Here is a 20571-nt window from a genome sequence, read left to right on the forward strand (position 1 = left end):
GAATTTTGAGGAAAATAATGAATTTAATCCATTTTGGAATAAGGCTGTAACATAAAAAAATTGGGAAAAAGTGAAGCGCTGTGAATACTTTCCGGATGCACTGTATGTGCTGCACTTTTGAGATATTTCTACATTCACTCCAAATTTTATGAACTAAGACCTTATCTATTTCTGCCTTGGTTATAATGTCAGTCACTCACGTTTTAATGTCAGTCATATTTGGAAAAACTTAATTAGTAGTTGAAATAAAATATTTATTGATTTCTTTTATTAAAAATCAGGACTGTAGGTTAAAATCTACATCATAATTGTCAAAATCTATAAGGCTAAAGTGCATAAATAAGGTCCTGAGGCTGGGCATTATTTCAATCACTTTTTACTTTAATTTCAATGATGCTGTGTGAGACAAATACATTACATTTTATTTATTTTAATAAAAGAAAAGAAAAATAGCAAGTTTAGTAACTAACTATAGAGGAATAGGGTGAAATAGTTGAAAATAGTTTTGGATTAATTATAACATATTACACCTCAGTACACTGCTTAAAGGGACAGTTCAACCAAAAAATAAATATTCTCATCATTTACTCACCCTCATACTGTCCCAGATGTGTATAACTTTCTTTCTTCTGCTGAAAAAAACAAAGATTTTTAGAAGAATGTCTCAGCTCTGTAGGTCCATACAATGTAAGTGAATAGTGACCAAAATGTTGAAGCTCCAAAAAGAAAACATAAATATTTAAGTCCTTTTTTACCATAAATGCTCCTCCCTGCCCAGTAGATGCTGATATGCATGAAGAATGTGAATTGCCAAAAACAAAAAAAGAACGTGATAGTTAAAGTGGAGATTGTTGGTAAAAATGACTTCAATATTTATGTTTTTCACCCACAGCTATCATATCACTTCTGAAATATGGATTTAACCACTGGACTCTCATGAATTATTTTTACATTGCCTTTAAGCTTTTTGGACCAAAATGATAAAAAATGTTGGTACCCATTCACATGCATTGTAAGAAACCTACAGAGCTGAGATATTCTTCAAAAAAATCTTTGTTTGTGTTCTGTAGAAGAAAGTCATACACATCTGGGATGGCATGAGGGTGAGTAAATGATGAGAGAATTTTCATTTAATGTGTTCTAAGGAACACATACAGTATGTGAGAATGCTATTTGTAGACTACAGCTCAGCATTCAACACCATAGTGCCCTCCAAGCTTGATGGAATCTCCGGGCTCTGGGCTTAAACAGCTCGCTGTGCAGCTGGATCTTGGACTTCCTGTCAAGCAGACGCCAAGTGGTTAGGCTGGGCAGAAACATCTCCTCATTACGGACCATCAACAAAGGAGCCCCGCAGAGCTGTGTTCTCAGCCCACTCCTTATTATTCCCTGTATACATGTTACTGTGTGGCAACACATAGCTCCAATGCCATCATTACTTTTGCTAATGATACGACGGTGTTAGGTCTGATCACTGACAATGATGAAACTGGTGTCAGGAGCACAACCTCTCCCTCCACGTCAGCAAGACCAAGGAGCTTGTGGTGGACTTCAGGAGAAAAGACAGAGAACACATCCCCATCACCATTTATGGAGCACTGGTGGAGAGAGTCAACAGCTTCAAGTTCCATGGTGTCCACATCACTGAGGAACTCACATGGTCTGTCCACACTGAGGCCATTGTGAAGAAGGCTCACCAGCACCTCTTCTTCATGAGATGGCTGAGGAAATTTGTAATGTATCCCCGCATCCTCACATGGTTCTACACCATCACTGCCCAGTACGGCAAAAGCACTGCCCTCAACAGCAAAGCCCTGCAAAGGGTGGCGCGAACTGCCAGACACATCATCGGAGGTGAGCTTCCCTCCCTCCAGGACATATATACCAGGCAGTGTGTGAAAAAAGGATCATCAGAGACTCCAGCCACCCGAGCCATGTGCTACTCTCACTGCTACCATCAGGCAGGCAATATCGCAGAATGAGGACCTTCACCAGCCAAATCCATGACAGCTTCTTCCCCCACTCTTGATCTCTCACAATCAAAATACATCAGCACTACACTTTATTAATCTTACACTGGACTGTCATAAAATTATTCTCTCTTAAAAACATATTGGCAACTGACTATCAACCGACAGCCTGAATGTAAATACAGCACAATACAACGTACCTTATATTTTATATATACTATTTTTAATGTATTCTGTGTATTCTATATTGTATGTATATTGTACTGTACATTGTATATTATTATTGGATATTGTGCTGTGTGTAATTATGTGTATATTAGATATTGTGTTGCGTAAATCTGATGTTTATAGTAAATTGGTATATGTCTCATCACTGTCATGACTGCTATGTTGCTCGGAACTGCACACAAGACTTTCATCCACTGTTGCACTGTCACTGGTTGAGTGACAATATAGTGATTTGATTTGTGGGTGAACTATTCCTTTAATATTTCATATTAAATATCCTTATATACCATGTTTGCAAAAGTGCAATAAATTATGGTACAACCCAATTCTTTTCAACCACATGGCTTTGAAAACTGGATATATTATTGTGTCTGGAAAATACACAGCAAGGAGGCAAGGGGATGGAAGGATGATGCCAATTTTATTAAATGGAAACATGTTGCAGAAACAAAAGTGTAGCCTAAACAAAGAAAAAAACAAGATTTTTGACTAAGTTTATAAATGTCTGCAAAGAAAAGTTAACTAATGCTTACATGGAGCCCTGCACACAGAGATACAACAAGAGATTACTGGTTCAGTGGTCAACTTTAAAGTGATTATTGTGAATACAATGTTGTCCTCATTTAAACCTCTGTGGGGCTTTAGACATGATAAAAGAGTTGTCCTGGTAATTATGGCCAGCTGCCAACACTTCCCAATAATTATACTGAGCTAAGATTCTGAAATGCTATATTCACAAAGATCAGTCAAAACGTTACAAGAAAGTATAGATCAAAATACATAAGAATAAACTAAAGCTAAAATAAAAATCAAGTACACTGATGACTTCAGCTAAAGATGCAGGTTCGTCGTCAAGTGGTAAATATTGAAATATTCTGCTTACTGTCCCTAACGAGGAAAGACCGAATGCAACATGACAGACATCCACATTTGAAGATATTATCCTGAAAAATTACACATAATTCATTTAGATTTCCCAAACATAACAGATGAATAACCTACAAGCAAATGTAAAGTATCAAAACATTGAAACAGAATTATAGTTTGATTCGCATTAAGCCACCAGATGGTACTGAGGCTCTGATCATAAATTGATGTTATATAGTTATATGTGCATACATAATTGATATCAAAAACAAAGAGACAAAAGAAGTCACTATAATTATGAAACTGTAACATATCTGAGAAAAAATTGTTACACAGACCAACTTGATAGAATTAATCAAGTGTGGAAAGAAAACAGACCTGCATAATGCAGCTGGACTCAGCAGGGTGTTGCATAGTGTTATACAGTAGTAATGTAAAAGGCTCTCTCCACTTTTATGAGGAACCACTTGGAACAGTCAGGATGTTATTCATTGGGCAGAACACTGAGATAGACACAAAAACAGCTGACCTAAAAAAGGCAGTGCACATTAGACATTAAAGTTTGCCCTCTGAGGTTACTTCTATGTTCCACCAAGTAGACACAACACTGCCATTGTGAAGGACTGCATCCATTGTTCTATTGTGTGGCCACTCCCATGTTCACCCTTTCTTTGTTGTTGACGGTGACCTTTGGTTCTTACTACAGTAACATATCAAAACATATGTATCTATCTACAAGGTAAATGTTTTGCTTGTTCCCCTGGTGGCACCGTCTTGGCAAACCATACAACATGGGTCTCCTCATATGCCAAATGGTTCCTTTTCCTCCATTTGCTCCACATGTTAGGGACATATCCCCTTATGAGAAGAACTGTCTGTCTGTATACAAAAGAAGATTGACTCTTTTACCTGTAAGGCGGGACTTCTTTTTCTACATCCGTTAATCTCTGGGCATTACAATTTCTCTCATTTTAATAGAAGTGGCCTATTTCCGCTGGTTCTGGGTGAGATCAAACCAAAATGTAACTACTTTTTTAATGTATATTTTGTCATTGCAGTCTCTATGCACAATACTGACTGAAAGCTCAATTATACTCAGCATGGGCAGATTTCTAGGTGGTGCTAGGGAGTGTAATCGAGTTTGAAATCACGAGATTGCAAATGTCAAGATTTAGGGTGAAAAATTATTTACATTTTAGTCTGTTCTCACCAAAAACCAATTGGGTATCTTCAGAGGACATGGATTAAACCACTTGAGTCATATGGATTACTTTTGCTGCCTTTATGTGCTTTTCGGTGCATCAAAGTTCTAGTCACCATTCATTTGCAGCCTATGGCCCCACATTTCTTCTAAAAATCTTAGTTTGTGTTCTGCAGACAAAAGAAAGTCATGCACATACGGGATAGCACGAGTATGAGTAAATTATGACAGAATTGGGTGAAATGTTCCTTTATGGGAGTCATTGTGCTCACAGCTTTGGCTATTTGTTTAGGTGAGATATCATTCATTATAAATTCCTAGTTTTACCCCTGGTAATACCGGTGTTGATGCTGCACAGACCTCATGCTAAAGACTCGACACAACTGAAGGCCTATCTGGTTTCCACGTTGTCCGACAAGCAGCATTACAGCAGAAATGATCTTTAGCTGTCCTTGTCGTACGTCCTCGCTACATTAACAACGATTATTCCACAGTCCTCTAATGTACGATATTGTCGTATAACAAAGAGCCTCAAAACCGTCGGTTCGTCATTAGTCCCTCTGGACAGTGCATGTCGATCTCCGTCTTCACGGCATGAGCTGCTCGGAGAGAGGAGGAGCCGCAACCGGTGCATCGTATATCGACTCAACTAGTAATCTGAGGTTGCCCCGATTGTCTGCTGCTGCCCACACCATGAAACAAAAACGATGGTGCACCCATCAGCCCGCTTCGTACGAATGAAACAGAGTCGTCGTCGAATGGGATCATCGTGGACCGAGCATTAAATGAAAGCGTATGGATTTAACTGTAGGCTGAATTGTGTTTACGGGAGCAGTTTGTTGCCCCGTGTGGATTTGACGTCTGTGTGGATGTTCAGGAAAAAACAAGTAAAAGAGGTTGCCATTATTGTCCTGGAAGATGGATTGCTTCGCTGAATGGGAGAAGTACCCGATGTGAGTATTTTGCCGCTGCTGTGCGCTTCTTTTGGCACACAAAACATACCCAACGAAAACCTACATGCACTACATAATTTATCCAGTTTGCCATTTAGCTTCCTAGTTAGTCCTTACCCTGCTAACTCGCTGACCCAGCGTTTACGGTGACCCCGGTTCATTGTTTAAGAGAATAACCCACAAATCGTATTTCGGGTTGTACAATTTAAAACTGAGTAGTTCACATGTAAAAGTAAACAAAGAGGCTAGTGTATAATTTTTTTTTATCAAAAGCGTCTCAAGTGGTAACCACAGATACAGCTCGCCCTGCAGTTAGCTAGCGAGCTTGAAGGAAACTACACACAAGGACCGATCAATAACACATCCATTAAATGGGTGCAATGATTAATTTAAATTCACCTTAATATTAATATGTTGTTCTTCGTGCATTATCAGTCTGTAAAATTGAATGCAACGGATTATAGTGTCAAAGTGGATAGTATTTTGTGGAAACACAGACGCAGTGAGGCCTCCGTTGAGGCCACAAATCCACGAGGTAAATTTTTCAGCTCCCCGTGAGTCTCTGCTGGAGGATCTCTGAGGTGCCTTCACTAACCAGACATCATTTCTGCATGGGCAAGGGCCGTGCTATCGGAGAAACAAAGATGTCGACATCGTATAGTTGCATATGATATTAATAAAAATCAACAACTGACTATTGTCGAAAAATAGCGCTATGTTGTCCAAACAAATGTCACCCACATGCTAGTCATTTCTAAATTCCCGGCAGCATGCCCTCATTTGTCTGTTCACTTTGCCATAACATGTCGAATTAAACTTTTGGTTCATTGTAACCCAAGTTTCAGTACCGCTGAAACATAATAAATCAGTTATTAAAATACATTTTAGTATGCATGCTTCATTGATGTCATAGCACCATGCATTTTTATCGATAATGTGGCTCCATGTTTCGTATTGTCTTTTACCTTTCACATTTGAGACAAAAGGCTGTTTGTCCTGCTTGGGCAGAGAAGTGCTCTTTCCCCCACTTCAGACTACAGGAATAATGTTCGGGGATTAACATTTACATTTTTGGCTAACTGGCCACTGTGGCTAGAGGTATTTCAAAGTCACTAGCCACTTAGTATTTTCACTGGCCAAAATCCCCTGTCCCACATAAAGTGATGAAACTAACTGGAGACTGTAACTGCATGCATTAGTTTTGGACATTTTATCTCGTCAATAATGCTGTGAGTTCAGCAGGACACAAGCCAAATGATTTAAGTCATCTCTTAGAATATCTAAAGGCAAACATGACCAGCTAACTGGAGTAATAGGACAGAACAGGAGGGAAACTTTGTCAATTATTTGTTTAGGCTATTGGTTTATGTAAGTCCAGATTTTAACCCATTTAACTAAAATGTACTTGTCTTTATGAAAGTTTACCATTGTTCTTCCCTTTTTTGTTCTCTTTTTTTTTTTTTTTTTCATTCATGGAAGAAAGCCCAAAGTGTTTGGATCAAGATAAAGGTGACTGAATGATGACAGAATAATTATTAATAATAAAAATGAAGTCTTTTAGATTCACCCTAATAAATAATTACTGCGGTAAAAACATATTAGTTTGGCTGATGAGGGGCATTTAAAAAAACAACAACTTGTAATCGATGTTGCTGCAGGGCACACGGTTGTCTCTTTACCTTGTCAGTGCTGTTTATAGTATCACGGCTAGGGCTGTCACGATAATGAAATTATGCTTGTGATTTATTGTCAAAGAAATAATTGCAATTATGACAATTAATTGTCTCTTTTAGGGCTTTCACGATTAATTGTCATACATCTTGTCATATTTCTTGAAGCGTATGAGTGTTTCATACCCCCTAGGTACTTTTTCATATTTAACTTTAAATATATAAATCAAGTAATAAAATGGGGATATATATATATGATTTCATTTTAAGGCTTTAAAATCTGAGAATGACATGAAAATTAAATATGAAAATATTTCCATGTACTTCTAATGTGTTTCTCTTTTTGGTCAACTTTAGTCTTAATCCATTTTACATTTACACTGTTGTTTCTGAATCCCAGCCAACCTAAATAGCAATCAAGGGCTGCATGATAATTAGGAAAAATGCGATAAGCTGTTGGAAAATATGATGTGCGATACGATATTCCTATGAGTACACGGAACATCGGAATCCCTACCACCCAAATAAACTGAAGTTCATTGAATAAACCAAAAAGACCGTCTGTCCCAGAGATCTCAAATATAGTTGTCTTTTGTTCCAAAGTCCATATAATTTGTACAGTTTTGCCATTAGCTATGTAGCAGATATTAAAATTCATCTTTAATTATTTTTATTTTAATAAGCATATCAATATTAAGTTAATTTCACTATATAGTAAAACATTTTTGTATTTTTACACTGTAATTCATGTTCGCATTAATTTCAAAGTTAGTTTGTTTGGTGTGGGATTATTATTTAGAAAATGAATGTCCACAAGTGCTTGCTGTAGTAGGTATTCGCTTTCTGGTTTGGTTTTAAGTGCTTGTTGTTGTCATGGGACAATTATATAGTCACAGTGGGGCTGCAACTAATGATTATTTTGATAATCTACTAATCTAACAATTATTAGAACTATTTGACTATTCAGGTAATTTATCATTAGCTCTTAAATGACTATTCAGCTTGTGCCTCAACTTAAAAGGTTGTATTAAACATGCTTGCAAACAATAGAGGACAAACTTGTCTTTTAAAAATACCTCAAAATGACATTCACTGAATTAAAAGGGGAAAAAAACTACTTGAATTTTTATTGTTTAATACATAAAAAAATTCACTGCAGAAATGTGTCTTGTTTTCCATTTAAAATGATCTAAAAATCCTTTGAAAGATAAATTTACTTGAGAAGCAACAAAGAAGATATTTAGACTTGCTTAAAGAGAATGAATCTTAAATATAAGTGCATTTTGTATATAAGTGTATTTTTTCACTTGTTTATACTTCAGCCAGGGAAGTAAAGGCACTATATATTGTATTCAAGATACATTCTTTAAAAACAAGTCTAAATATCTTATATGTTGCTTCTCAGGTAGAGGTATCTTGTTTAAAGCTTGCGAGCATGACGCTCGGCTTTCATAGGAATGAATTGAAAACGCTCTCAGATTCGCTCACAATGCGCCAGTGGTTACGTAGGGTCAGACTGGATGAACTTGCTAATGCTAGCTGCCTTGCTAACAATTAGGTTACGTCAGACACCGGATTGATTCCATCCGCACCGCGAGACTTCATGACAACTGTTGCGCTCTCTCATCGTCTCTAGTGAAGAGCGTGAAAGAACAACAGTGATGTGGACAACAGCGCTGATCTTTCTACGCTGTAATCTTTAATATTGTTCTCTAGCACCAAACATGCATCATTTATGCCCTGTCCCGCTCCGCATGCGTTGCCTCTTTTCCCTGCATGTGTGTAGACATGAAGCGCCGCATGAGTTGACGTGGTTTCAAAGCACCTTTTAGACCAAAACATTTTTCCCTTCTAAATGTATCTTTATTAATCAGCATGTTATAAGCCTTTAATAATAAACAAATCGATTTCTATTCTAATTTTGTGAAAACTAATTAGATGTCTGGAATGGATAATGAAAGACTAAAATTACTAGTTGGTAGACTAGTCTCTCACTTTAATGAAAATATACAAACTTTTTTTTTTTTTTTTTTTTTCTAAATTTTATCTCAGGACAACCCTGAACCCACATTCAGCATCTTTCCACAGTCACAAGGGCCTCTATGCCCCATACTCGGGTATCTGAATCTAAAGAAATATAAAAAATATTTAATTTTAATGTAAAAATATTCCAACAAATGCTTCACTGCACTATGAACAAACAGATGATCTTTTAACATTCAATTTCAATTGATAAACTGTAAAAGACGGTAAAATTGTTAAAAGATCCCACAGACCCTACTGCTTTGGCCATCTCTGGACCCCCTGTGCAGTTTTGTAGAGACTATTTTGACTGTTTAGAATAAATATTTTCTTCTTTTCTTCCATCAACTTTGAAAAAAAAAAAAAAAAAAAGAGCAATGAGTAAATGTATATCGTGATAAATATCGAACAATATGAAAAAGATTTTGGCCATATCGCCCAGCCCTTGACCATGTCATGATGATATTTGGCTCATTTTCCCATGAATCTATTAAATTTTTATTAGACTATTATTATTATCAAATGAATATAACAAATAATTTGCCTGTAGGCACAAAGACACACGTTTGAAGAAACACTCTTTATTATATTATTAAGTACAGATGACAGAAAAGCCGTATATGGGCATATATGACGCGCTGATACAGAGGCGTGCAGTCTCGTGGAATACCCACATCTCATACTTTGTTTCTGCCTTCCGATTTTAATTTTTTATGAGTGCTGCAAATGACCTCAGACATCTCATTTCAGGAGGTGCTTTGAGTTCAGTTCACATTATTTCCACAGAGCAGTTTATTGTGAACGCAGCTCTGCAGCCTGTAAAATAATACAAACTATATAAAATAATACAAAAACACATTCACCTCGAACCATGATTTATATTTCAGTGATTATTATCATCATTATAATTATTATTTTTACATTTATAATTGTTTTAATGTCTTTTCATTTGGAGTGCAATTTGAATTTAGTAGCCCTATATTTTATATAATTTATCATTTATTTTATAAATTATTTAATTTTCAATGCAAAATCACTAAAGAAAGAATATTCACTAATCCCTCAGCCCCGAGGTTTGCAATGTAATTGGATATACAGTATATGGGGAACTAAACAAATTTATCCACTCACATTATATTTTTTCCCAGATAACAAAATACCTGACGGGTAGAGTGCACAGATGAAGCTTCTTTGCCAGAGAGATGTTCAGAACTGTTGTGAAGCCATCTTTCAAAAAGTTGAACACCACATTTTAAATGCACTTATTTTTTTCCAGTTTCAATTGAACTTTGTTAAAATGAATAAATTATGTTCAAAGTTTGAAATCAAGGTGTCTTGCTTTATTGTGTAAGCTTAACCCTAACCATGTTTACCGAAAATTATCCCATAGTAACACCTAGCGTCCAACCAGCGGTAATACCAAAAAGTATATCGTTTAGTAACTGGTATCGATATCGAAAATGTTTGACCGATACCCAGCCCTAGTTGGAGGTTGTGGTTCTAGCGTGAGTTGAAACTAGAAATGAAAGCATACAAAATTTAGGATTAAAATTCAAACAAATGTGTTGTATATATGGGAACACGCAGTGGGTGTCTGTGAAGATCATTGTACTAAAACAAATAATTGTACCTTTTATCAATAACACCCTGGATGCTTCTGTTAATGTATAGAGAAAGACTGTGTCAGGAAATGTGCTTTGACTGATTGCAATTATGTTGTCTTTTATCCGTAGGTGTGACATCACATCAGAGAGCATTCTACTCTGAGTTGGTTTGCCCAAGTGTTGCAGCTTCCTTCAAGCTGCTCTGCATCTAATCTGCCTCAAAATGGATGCTTTTGTGAATCCTGAGCTCAGGTACTCCCTCAAGGGCAGTGGATCATGTCATTGTTGAGTGGGAAAGTGTCCAATATACCATTTGCTGAAATTAAAAGTGAAACGTTGTTGATGGAATAGAGGCTTTGCAATAGGGGGACACATCTTTTAGAATGGCTTGCTTCAGTCGTGTGCATCAGTAAGCATAGTTATAATTGAAGAATTTGATGGCAAATTTGGCATATGCCGATATAGCTCCTTGTGTCAATGCAAGAATGTTAAGCCATGCTTCACTGCGATACTAATCCTGCTTTTCCAGTGCCAGGCTAAATTTGGTTTTGCACCATTGAGGCATTTTAGATAACCAGACACTTGAATAAAAATTATATATAAGTTTAAGATGGATTGTAATTGCATGACTCTTTGATATTTAATTTTTTTTTTTTTTATAAAGAGTATATAATTATTTTGAATTATAAAACTTAAAAACATAGGAAGAGTTCACCTCAAAATTTTAATCTTTGTAATTTTGTCAAATGTATGTTGTTCCACACCCTTATGGTGAATTTCCTTAAACATAAAAGGCATAATGTTAGAATGACATTCAAGTCCCCATTCAAACAAATATATTTTTAAATATATTAAGTTCCACTATAGATTGTCATTCACGTTTGGAAAGAAATTATTATGAGGAAATGATTACAGAATTTTCATGTTTGGGTATAAATAACCCAATAAGATGTGTGGACTGCCTTATTTATCAGTAGATTTTTCTGACCTTCGATGTTGATGTAAGTTTTCAACAAATCACTTCTGACCAGAAGTTGTTTTTACTCACTTTTTTGCCATTTTTAGCCTATATGTTTGACTTGCTTGAGCATAGCTATATTTGTTTTCAATGATTGTCACCCAACAAACATTTGTTCTACTTGAGAAGTGTTCATTATTTGCCAATGCATGAAATTAAATGTTACATTCTTGATGAGTTAATTTAATGCTACCAGTGAGAGTTATGGAAATAAGTTTAGTCATAGCATTGTTGCATTAGAATAGAGTGGTCTGGTTCCGGAAGTAAAAAGCCCAATTACATTTTTCATAGACTAATTGATTATCAATGATAACTTATAAACCTTTAAAGATAGACCCACGTGAGCTCCGAGATATGCTTCTGTTGAAGTCATCAGTCTGCATTATTTCAACTTTGTTTAACATTGTTTAAATATCATGTTTGATAGCCAAATTAATGGTAAGCAACTACATTACCCATGGTCCAGCATAGAAAGCTTCACCAATCAGAGAACCACGGCCAACAAAGCCCGCAAAATAAGCCCATGGGCGACTGTCCACTCCCATGATGCACTGTTTATGATATAATCGTGTTGTTCCCCCTTACCCTTACGCTACTTATACATTTGTACATATCGGAATATTTAGCAGTAAACGTAAAATATATTGTTTTAATACTTATATCAACAAAATAAAATCCTTAGATTTATTTATTCCCGTTGATTTTTATTTAAATTGTATCATTTAAAATGCTTCATTGGATTGTAGTTTGTACCCTAGTGCAAGACAGAAAGAACCAAGTCTTGTACCTTTTTGACTTTTTGTCCTTGATTTTCAAATACTTTTTAGTCTCAAAACAAAGTTTGTAATGTTTGAGTTACCTCAGAGCTGGCTGCTTTGGTTCATGGTTTAGCTGTTTTATGGAGGATTTTATGAGAAACCTATGCAAAAAATGAATTGGGAAAAATACTTTCAGAACCCAGACAGCTGAAAAAGTGGACAGGAACAATTGCGCTCTATTGTAGAAGTGGTCAAAAAGTAACTTTCCATTCACTCTATTATACCTGATTCTTGATGGTGCTAATAAGATGTTGGGTGGCCATGATAAAATAATAATTGGGGTCATGGTAGATTGAAATATTGCCTATAGATATGACCAATATGAACGGCAAGGTCCGTTAAACCAAAATCATTATAAGCCCCTCCCATTACTACAAGTATTATTGTTGGGTGACTCCAATATATAGGTTAGAGGGGAAAATGGATTGTCAGAGGAACATGTAGCCCTGTTGTCACCTTATTCAAGTGAGAACCAGCAAACCGCTTGCTTTTTTGTATGTGTGAATCAACTTCAACCATAGAAAGGAAATTTTAATAATTACATTTCATAGACTGCTTCAACTTGTAGGCTTTGACCTTTCAAGAATAGATAATGACATTTTTATCACAACAGATTTTTACTTTTCATGGTGATTGATTTAATTGGCTTAATTAAAGTTCTGCTTTCTTTCTTTCATGCTGTTCATGTATGACAACAGAGAAGATGTAAATGACTGTTCGGTAGGTCTTTAAATTCATATAAATACATGCATACACAGCAGAAAACACAATGTTTAGATTAAAAACACTAGTAACTAAAATCTGTTCTATACACAATTCTTATTTGTAACATTGAACTTTATACATTTTCAGTACTGGTCATGAAATGCTCATTGTCTTCACCTTTTTTTATATTTAGATCAAGGTTGAAAACCTTGCGAAGCAAGTCATATTCAAAGGCCTTGCCCCTAGGGTCATATTGTCCAACCATTTTCTTCATAAGGGAACCAAGGCAAAGGTAAACCTTGAGGAACAGGGCCGACAGAAAGTCTCCTTCAGCTTCACGCAGATTAAGAAACCACGTCAGAACTTATTTCTAACCCCACCAAGCCCCGAGAAATCTACAAGTGAACGCTCTTCACTGCAAGCTGGGACCTTAACCACTTCCGATCTTGCTGGACAAAGCGATGAAACCAAGAATGTGGATACAAATTATCCTACAGTGGGCGAGTCCCTGACAACACACCCCTCAGTATCCTTCCCAGTCAAATCAAAACATGATCTTGGAAAGATGCATTTTAAGAAACAGATCCTCGGTGTGACTGTTGTTGAGGATAACTCGATTGTCAGCACTGAGTCAGCAGAGATTTTGGAGCCAGCGGTCTTGGAGTCAGACAAAATTAGATCTTTAGCCAAGGCTGAAACTGAAACCATATTGCAACAGTCTCACAAGAACTCTGTCATTGATAATTCTTCTGATAAAGTTCTGAAATATGGAAAACCTCAGGATAAATTAGACTCTTGCCTTAAGGGTTCTGTTTCTTCCCAAATTAGAAAGGAAGATGCAGATTGTTCCATTATATCTGAGCATGAGGATGGCAGAAAATTCCATCCCCGATTGGACAGCACTCTTCCAGGTTCAGAGTCTGATGGGGATTCAATCCAGACATCCTCTAGCCAAAAGTCTAGTAGTCTGAGAAATATAGTAAAAACTGAATGCCAGAGTAAAGCAACCAAAAGATCCTATAATTCAAAAACGGAGGAGTCTGAAAAATCAAGGTCCGATAGGAAAGACGACGACGACAAGGAGTCTAGTCGTTCAAAAGCTGATCGTGACTTCAGGCACATATCGTCAAGATCTTCTCGTTCTGACAGAGACAGAAGGAGGACCAAAAGTCGGTCACGGTCTAGATCTCGAGGTTGTAGAACTAGTTCTTATTCCAGATCTGAGAGATCAAGGAGTGACAGACAGTTAAGGTCAGATAGATCACATTACCATGATTCTGAGAGGAGGTTCCATAGAAGTTCTCCACATCGAGAAACGAGAAACTCGCGTTCTCGAACCGATGGCCGATCTCGTGATAGCTCGGACTCTGAGGACGACCACAGACGGACAAGGAATCGAGGTAGTGACACAAGCCGATCCTCCGCTTACTCTAGCTCACAAAAAGATTCAAAATCATCTTCTCACTCCAGATCCCACAGGGACTCAAAACCCACAGACTGTTCTCGAGTCAGAGAACAATCAGAGTCGGACAAAAGATCACAGCATTCGAAATCAGAACGGTCTTATAGACGATCTGGTGGCTCAGAATCCAATAAAAAGAGCTCTCCTGAAGCAGAAGTTGTTGACAGGAAATCCAGTACCCATTCGAAATCTGAGATCAATACTAAAACCTCTAATTCCAACTCAGCTACCTCATCACAAACATCTGAGAAGAAGGTCCAGAAAAATAGTGGCAGTTCTGACTCTGATGAAGATCATAGACAAAAATCTCAATCACAAGGGTCAGAGAGGTCATTTGGATCTGGTACATCCTCCAGAAAAACAGGTACAGCAGACAACAAGACTTTAAATAAAGTAGCTGGAACAGAGAGACAATCAACAGACAGATTAAGTAATGATACAAAACAGTCACAGTTAGTTTCCAGTCAAGTTGTTCCTCAGAGGGAATGCAGCAGAGTTGGTTCTGAACCTTTGTATGATAACTGCACTAATTCTAAACACAGTTTTCAACCAGTGCATGATGATTCAAACAAACTTAATTTGGTCGCAACTCAAACCGAGCATCAACAACCAAACCAAGATCTTAGCAGTTTTGGAAAGTCCACAAATGGCCCTGAGAGTCACAAGACAGTTGAGACATTGAAGGAATCAAGTTCTATGACAAGTACAAGTCTGAGTGGTCCTGTAAAGCAAATTGAGACTCCAGTCCAGAGAGATGCTCTGACAGAAGAACAGACTGAGCCATTTTTTGCAGGCCACACTCCTGTTCAGGTTTCTGTAGAATCCCTGGCAGACCCTCTTTCCGTGAAAGAATTAGCACCTGGAGGATGCCTGAAATTAAACACTAAACTGGATGGGTCATCGCTACTCATTAGTAAAATCAGTACGTCTGTCACACCAAGTTCTAAATCTTGTGAAAATGATTCTAAGCAGCTCAGTGTGAAGCCTGAAAAACCTTATAGTGAGAATTTGAAAAGAGATGGTAGTTCTAAAAAATCACGATGGGACATTGTTGGTCAAGATGTTTCAGAATCAAAATCTGATGATCAAAACTTGGTGAGTGCAGATGTTTCTGCTATGAAAATGGTCATTTCAGCGAGGAAAATAGAGTTCAGCAATGATGCAAACCCTGATGAATCTTATAAACAAAAACAGAACTCTGAAGTACATTCTAAAAAATCTATAGAAGAACACAACAGAGAAATTACCTCTGTTGAATTTAGTGAAACAATAAGTTCTCATCCATCTGACCTTGGAACCCAACATAATCATGATGAACATATTGTCAAACCGCTTGTAAATCAGGTTTTTGAAATTCCTAGTGATCATCTTAATGATGAGCAAATCAATGTAGACAAACCTAAGCCTGAAACTCATGACCACGATCAGTTAAACCATCATGGTAAATGTGAGTACAGTGACAGTGAAGATTCTGACTCTGATTTAGATGATGGACAGGTCTCAAAGCGGTTACACTCAGTGGTCGTTGTGCCAAAAAATTCAACTATTGCTCTTGAGAACGACGTGACTGAACCGTCTCCCGGAGCCTCCGTATTCCCTGGCCAACAGCAGCTAACAGCACAAATGGTTGGTACAGATGAAGACATCAATAGGGAGTTTGCTTATGAATTTAACTCTCAGCCAAAGCTTGAAGAATTATCTACTCCACTCTTTAAGGCCGGTGAACAAACTGCAATGCAAAGTGCAGATGTTAAATGTCAATCTACTTGCTCTGCCAGTGTGCCGTACCAATCGCAGAGCAACATGGTTGACAGCACCAGCCATTCAGAGGCCACCAATCCTCATGTGGACAAGAACTGGAATGCCCAAGAAAGACCAAATGTCTATGCCCAAATGAGCCAAGCTTCTGTTCAGAATTCTGAGAAAATATGCAACATGAAATTGGCTCACCATCAGTACCTTGAAAGTCTAGATATTTGGAATGGAAGGAAAGGAGTTAAACAGCTGTATGGGAACTCCGATGACTTTAGTGATGGGAAGGTTTATAACTTGGGCTGGGACTTTAACCAGTCAGAACTGCCCAGCAGTACATTTCAGCAACCGGACAGCAGTCATGGCACTGAACGCCTGCCAAAGCTAGGAATTGCTCTTTTTGAGAGCATTCACAGACAAGATTCATGGGCTCAGCCTTCGATCTCCAATACCAGCAGACCATTCAACAAGTATGTGCCTTTTCAGTATCATGACTCGGTTAACCAGATCCATCCAGACTCGCTGACCAATGACCATGATGAGGAAGGTGAGGAAAGGATCATGGGTCTTAAACGAGAATCTGTCTTATCTGCAGACCCTCCAGGGTCATCTCCATTTGTTCAAGCCCATGAGATAAGTAGCAATTGTAGCTTCACCATGGAGAGTCAGAACATCTCAGAAGCTCCTAGAGAAGACCACCAAAAGCCTCATAGAGGAAGGGGCCCTCCCAAGAAGAGACGTCAAGACTTTGAATCTGAATCGGATAATGAGGCAGAGGCTGGCTTAACCAGTAAAAGGGAGTGTTTGAATGAGAGCTCAAGGGGTGCTAGAGAGACTAAGGAAACAATTGAGCAAACTCAAGTGGCACGGCGGCCACTGCTCAGTCTAAAAAACTTCCAGGACCCATTTGTGTGGAGGGAAAAGGCAAAACAGAAAAAGATGCCACCTTACTTTGACCTCATTGAAGAGAATTTGTATCTGACAGAACGGTGAGTGTCTATTTTGCCAATAATTTTAAAAGGTAATGTAGACTGTATATTAAACCTACATTAAACTTAAAGTTTCTGCAATTCACCTATTTCTTTGAGCTTGTACATTTGTTCATAATTTGATGTTTTATAAAGCTATGAAAATCTTTTCTGTCTCAATAGCAAGAAGAATAAGTCTCATCGAGACATCAAGCGAATGCAGTGTGAATGTGCCATCCTCTCGAGAGAAGAGCGTTCCCGAGGAATAATGGCATGTGGAGAGGACTGCCTCAATCGCCTGCTAATGATTGAATGGTACATACTGTGCTGCCACATCATAATATTTGGTTTATGGATAAGAGGCCCTGTAGAGAGACACTATAATTAATAAATCATTATATTTGGTAGTCTTGTATTACTGACAGATTGCGTTTGTTGAAACTGAAATATTCCAGTTATTATTTTCAGTATGATCATGATTCTTTTTCTTGTTCTCAAGCTCATCCCGGTGTTTAAATGGAGGATATTGCTCCAACCGACGCTTTCAAATGAAACAGCATGCAGACTTTGAGGTCATTTTGACAGAGAGCAAAGGCTGGGGCTTACGAGCAGCCAAAGACCTACAGCCGTAAGTACTTCTTGCTTAAGCTAACAAGTGCTTTTTAGATGTAACAAGTTCCTTATGTCCTTAGTATAACCTGGCTTTGCCTTCTTATTTTTTTTAGGAACACCTTTGTTTTAGAATACTGTGGAGAAGTTTTGGATCACCGGGAATTTAAGGCACGGGTGAAGGAGTATGCTCGAAACAAGAACATTCACTATTATTTCATGGCTTTGAAGAATAATGAGGTGAGCCAGTGTCATTGGTGCAAGGACTGGGAATTAGACTATGAACAATATTTTGAATGCTTCACCCTTTCTCAAGAAATAAGCTTAACACGAAGAAGAAAAAAAAACACTGACAAACTTCTATTCTTATATTAATGTCTGCAGATCATTGATGCCACGCTGAAAGGAAACTGTTCTCGTTTCATGAATCACAGCTGTGAACCCAACTGTGAGACTCAAAAAGTAAGTGCTACGTTGCCGTGGATTTGAAAATAGTAATTTTGAATGTGATGAGCAATGGTTTTCTTTTACAATAAATGTGTTAAAAGATAAGGTTGTGTTTGTGCAGTATGAGCTATTATTGCTCCGCAGAGCATAAAAGCACGCTCATGAGTTTTCTTGGCTCTTATATGAGAGCACTTGGCCAGTAGAGCCAGAGCCATTGTTTTCCATGTTAAATCTTTGTTTTGCATGTCTATTCTTTGCAGTGGACTGTGAATGGCCAGCTCAGAGTTGGCTTTTTCACCACCAAAGCTGTTTTAGCTGGGACAGAGCTCACTTTTGATTATCAGTTCCAGAGATATGGGTAAATGGCTTTTATTTATTTTTTTAACGGCTGTGCTTTAAAAAAAACAAGAAAAAAAAATACAATTCATGACACATCTTCCTTCCTATGTCCATCAGGAAAGAGGCCCAGAAATGTTTCTGTGGGGCTCCAAGCTGTCGTGGATTAATTGGTGGGGAAACTCGGGTCAGTGTGCGAGCAGCAGGTGGGAAGAAACAGAAAGAACGTTCACGGAAAAAAGAAACTGACAGTGGTCTTACCACGGTGAGCAAGTTGCAGTTAATTATTGTGCTTTGTCAGCTATCGGAAATAACAAGAGGAAGTCCAACAAAATGAACTCATTCAGCGGCTGCAAGTGTGACAGTCCACTACTCCAATATCTTTCATGTCTGAAATTGTGATTTGTTTAGTAAACATTATTTGAAGCAAAAAAAAAAAGGTTAAGTTGGACAAAAAAACATGGCCTGCCTCATTTTCATTGTAAGCTAGGGTTTACTTTAAAAGCCAGCACTACATTCTTTGGTTAAATTAGGTCATTTTTGTTCTTGATTCATTTTAATTGCTCTGAGACTTTCAGGGCCTGTTCTAGTCTACAAATAACACAGCTAATATTCTGCAGGCATTCAAGCTAATCTCATTTTAATATTTATGACTGGTTTGAACTAGCACTCTTCAGATGAGCTAAAGACCTGCACTAAGAGAATAAAAAAAATATGGAAACCTATCGCTGTCTGTGTCTAAACGGATTCATGTTTTTCTGCAGTTGGATGAGGAGCTGGAGGCTCTGCAGGAGAACGGAGAAGGCTTATGTGGAGAGAAAGATGTAATCTCACTCTGCAGGCTCATGGTGCGAGTGGAGACGATGGAGCAACGACTCACCTGCCTTAAACTCATCAAGGTAAACTGCAACAGTGACACTGAAATTAATCAGATTACATGGGTGCTACACAGCATAGTAGATATTGCTTGCATATGAATATAGTGTTAAGCATTTAATAAGGCAGCTGCTATCTGCACCCTGGTGCAAATGAAGGTATATACTATTTACACCCCAGTACAAATAGTGGCAAATATTATTTACACCCAAACCCTGTTAAAAAATAATGGTAGATTCTGTTTGCACAGCAGTGCAAATAGTGGCAGATAATATTTGCACCACTAATTAATTACTAACATTATATGTGCATCATTGCGTTTTTGTGTATTTACAGTCCCAGAGACTCCCTAAAACTAACCCTTACCGTACCAACATTGACCATGGTTTTACTACAGTAACCATAGTATCACCATGGTATTTAAGTAAAATCATAGTAACCATAAAATTAAACATGGTTACTATATTATCACCTTATTACTGTAGTAACAGTGTAACAACATTGTTAATTGCATCAAATCAATAAAAAACTGGCCCACAATTTGTTTTCACTTAAACTTATTAAAGTTACAAAAGAGTGTCTGACATTGGCAACAAAACGCAGAGCTCTAAAATAAAGTAACTTAAACAACAGCACTGCATTTCAGTACATTGTTATGAGAAAAACTCACCATTTTCATGTTTTTCTTGAGAAAAATTAGTATCTACGTTCAAGTTTAAGTTCTTTTCACAATGCACATGTTGAGAAAGCTAAAGGTGACCGTGGCAAAGAAAAAAAAGTCCTTCCAGTAGTTAGTGGATAAAAAAAACCCTTGGAGGAACCTGACCTCTGATTTATGCAATATGTACATACAATATTATTTAGTGGTTTGAGCCAAAAATTATCGGCACATGTAAACGGCCCCCCTTTTTCTGGTTTCACTTTGCATGTAAACTTTAAATGTCTTACTGGCTTATCCAGTGCACGTAAGTGCTGTGCTCATTAGAGGTCGACCGATAGTGGATTTTGCCGATACTAGTAACTAAAGTGGTGGATGGGGCCGATAACTGATTAATCTTCCAATAG

The 20571-nt window shown here is 37.6% G+C and overlaps 1 protein-coding gene across 1 annotated transcript in view; it reads left to right on the forward strand.

Annotated features, from left to right (window-relative positions):
• The first annotated feature begins 4828 nt into the window (after positions 1-4828).
• The window catches only part of setd2 (SET domain containing 2, histone lysine methyltransferase), a 46649-nt gene continuing 30906 nt past the window's right edge, over positions 4829-20571 (forward strand). The window contains exons 1-11 of the mRNA XM_052144341.1: positions 4829-5219; positions 10645-10767; positions 13050-13071; positions 13250-17259; positions 17422-17553; positions 17738-17866; positions 17964-18087; positions 18232-18309; positions 18555-18652; positions 18751-18895; positions 19395-19529. Coding sequence (XP_052000301.1) covers positions 10739-10767; positions 13050-13071; positions 13250-17259; positions 17422-17553; positions 17738-17866; positions 17964-18087; positions 18232-18309; positions 18555-18652; positions 18751-18895; positions 19395-19529 — 4902 coding nt within the window. The 5' untranslated portion in view covers positions 4829-5219; positions 10645-10738. The remainder of the gene's footprint in view (positions 5220-10644; positions 10768-13049; positions 13072-13249; positions 17260-17421; positions 17554-17737; positions 17867-17963; positions 18088-18231; positions 18310-18554; positions 18653-18750; positions 18896-19394; positions 19530-20571) is intronic.

Source organism: Xyrauchen texanus, chromosome 15 (assembly GCF_025860055.1).
Source record: "Xyrauchen texanus isolate HMW12.3.18 chromosome 15, RBS_HiC_50CHRs, whole genome shotgun sequence".
Lineage (NCBI taxonomy): Eukaryota > Metazoa > Chordata > Actinopteri > Cypriniformes > Catostomidae > Xyrauchen > Xyrauchen texanus.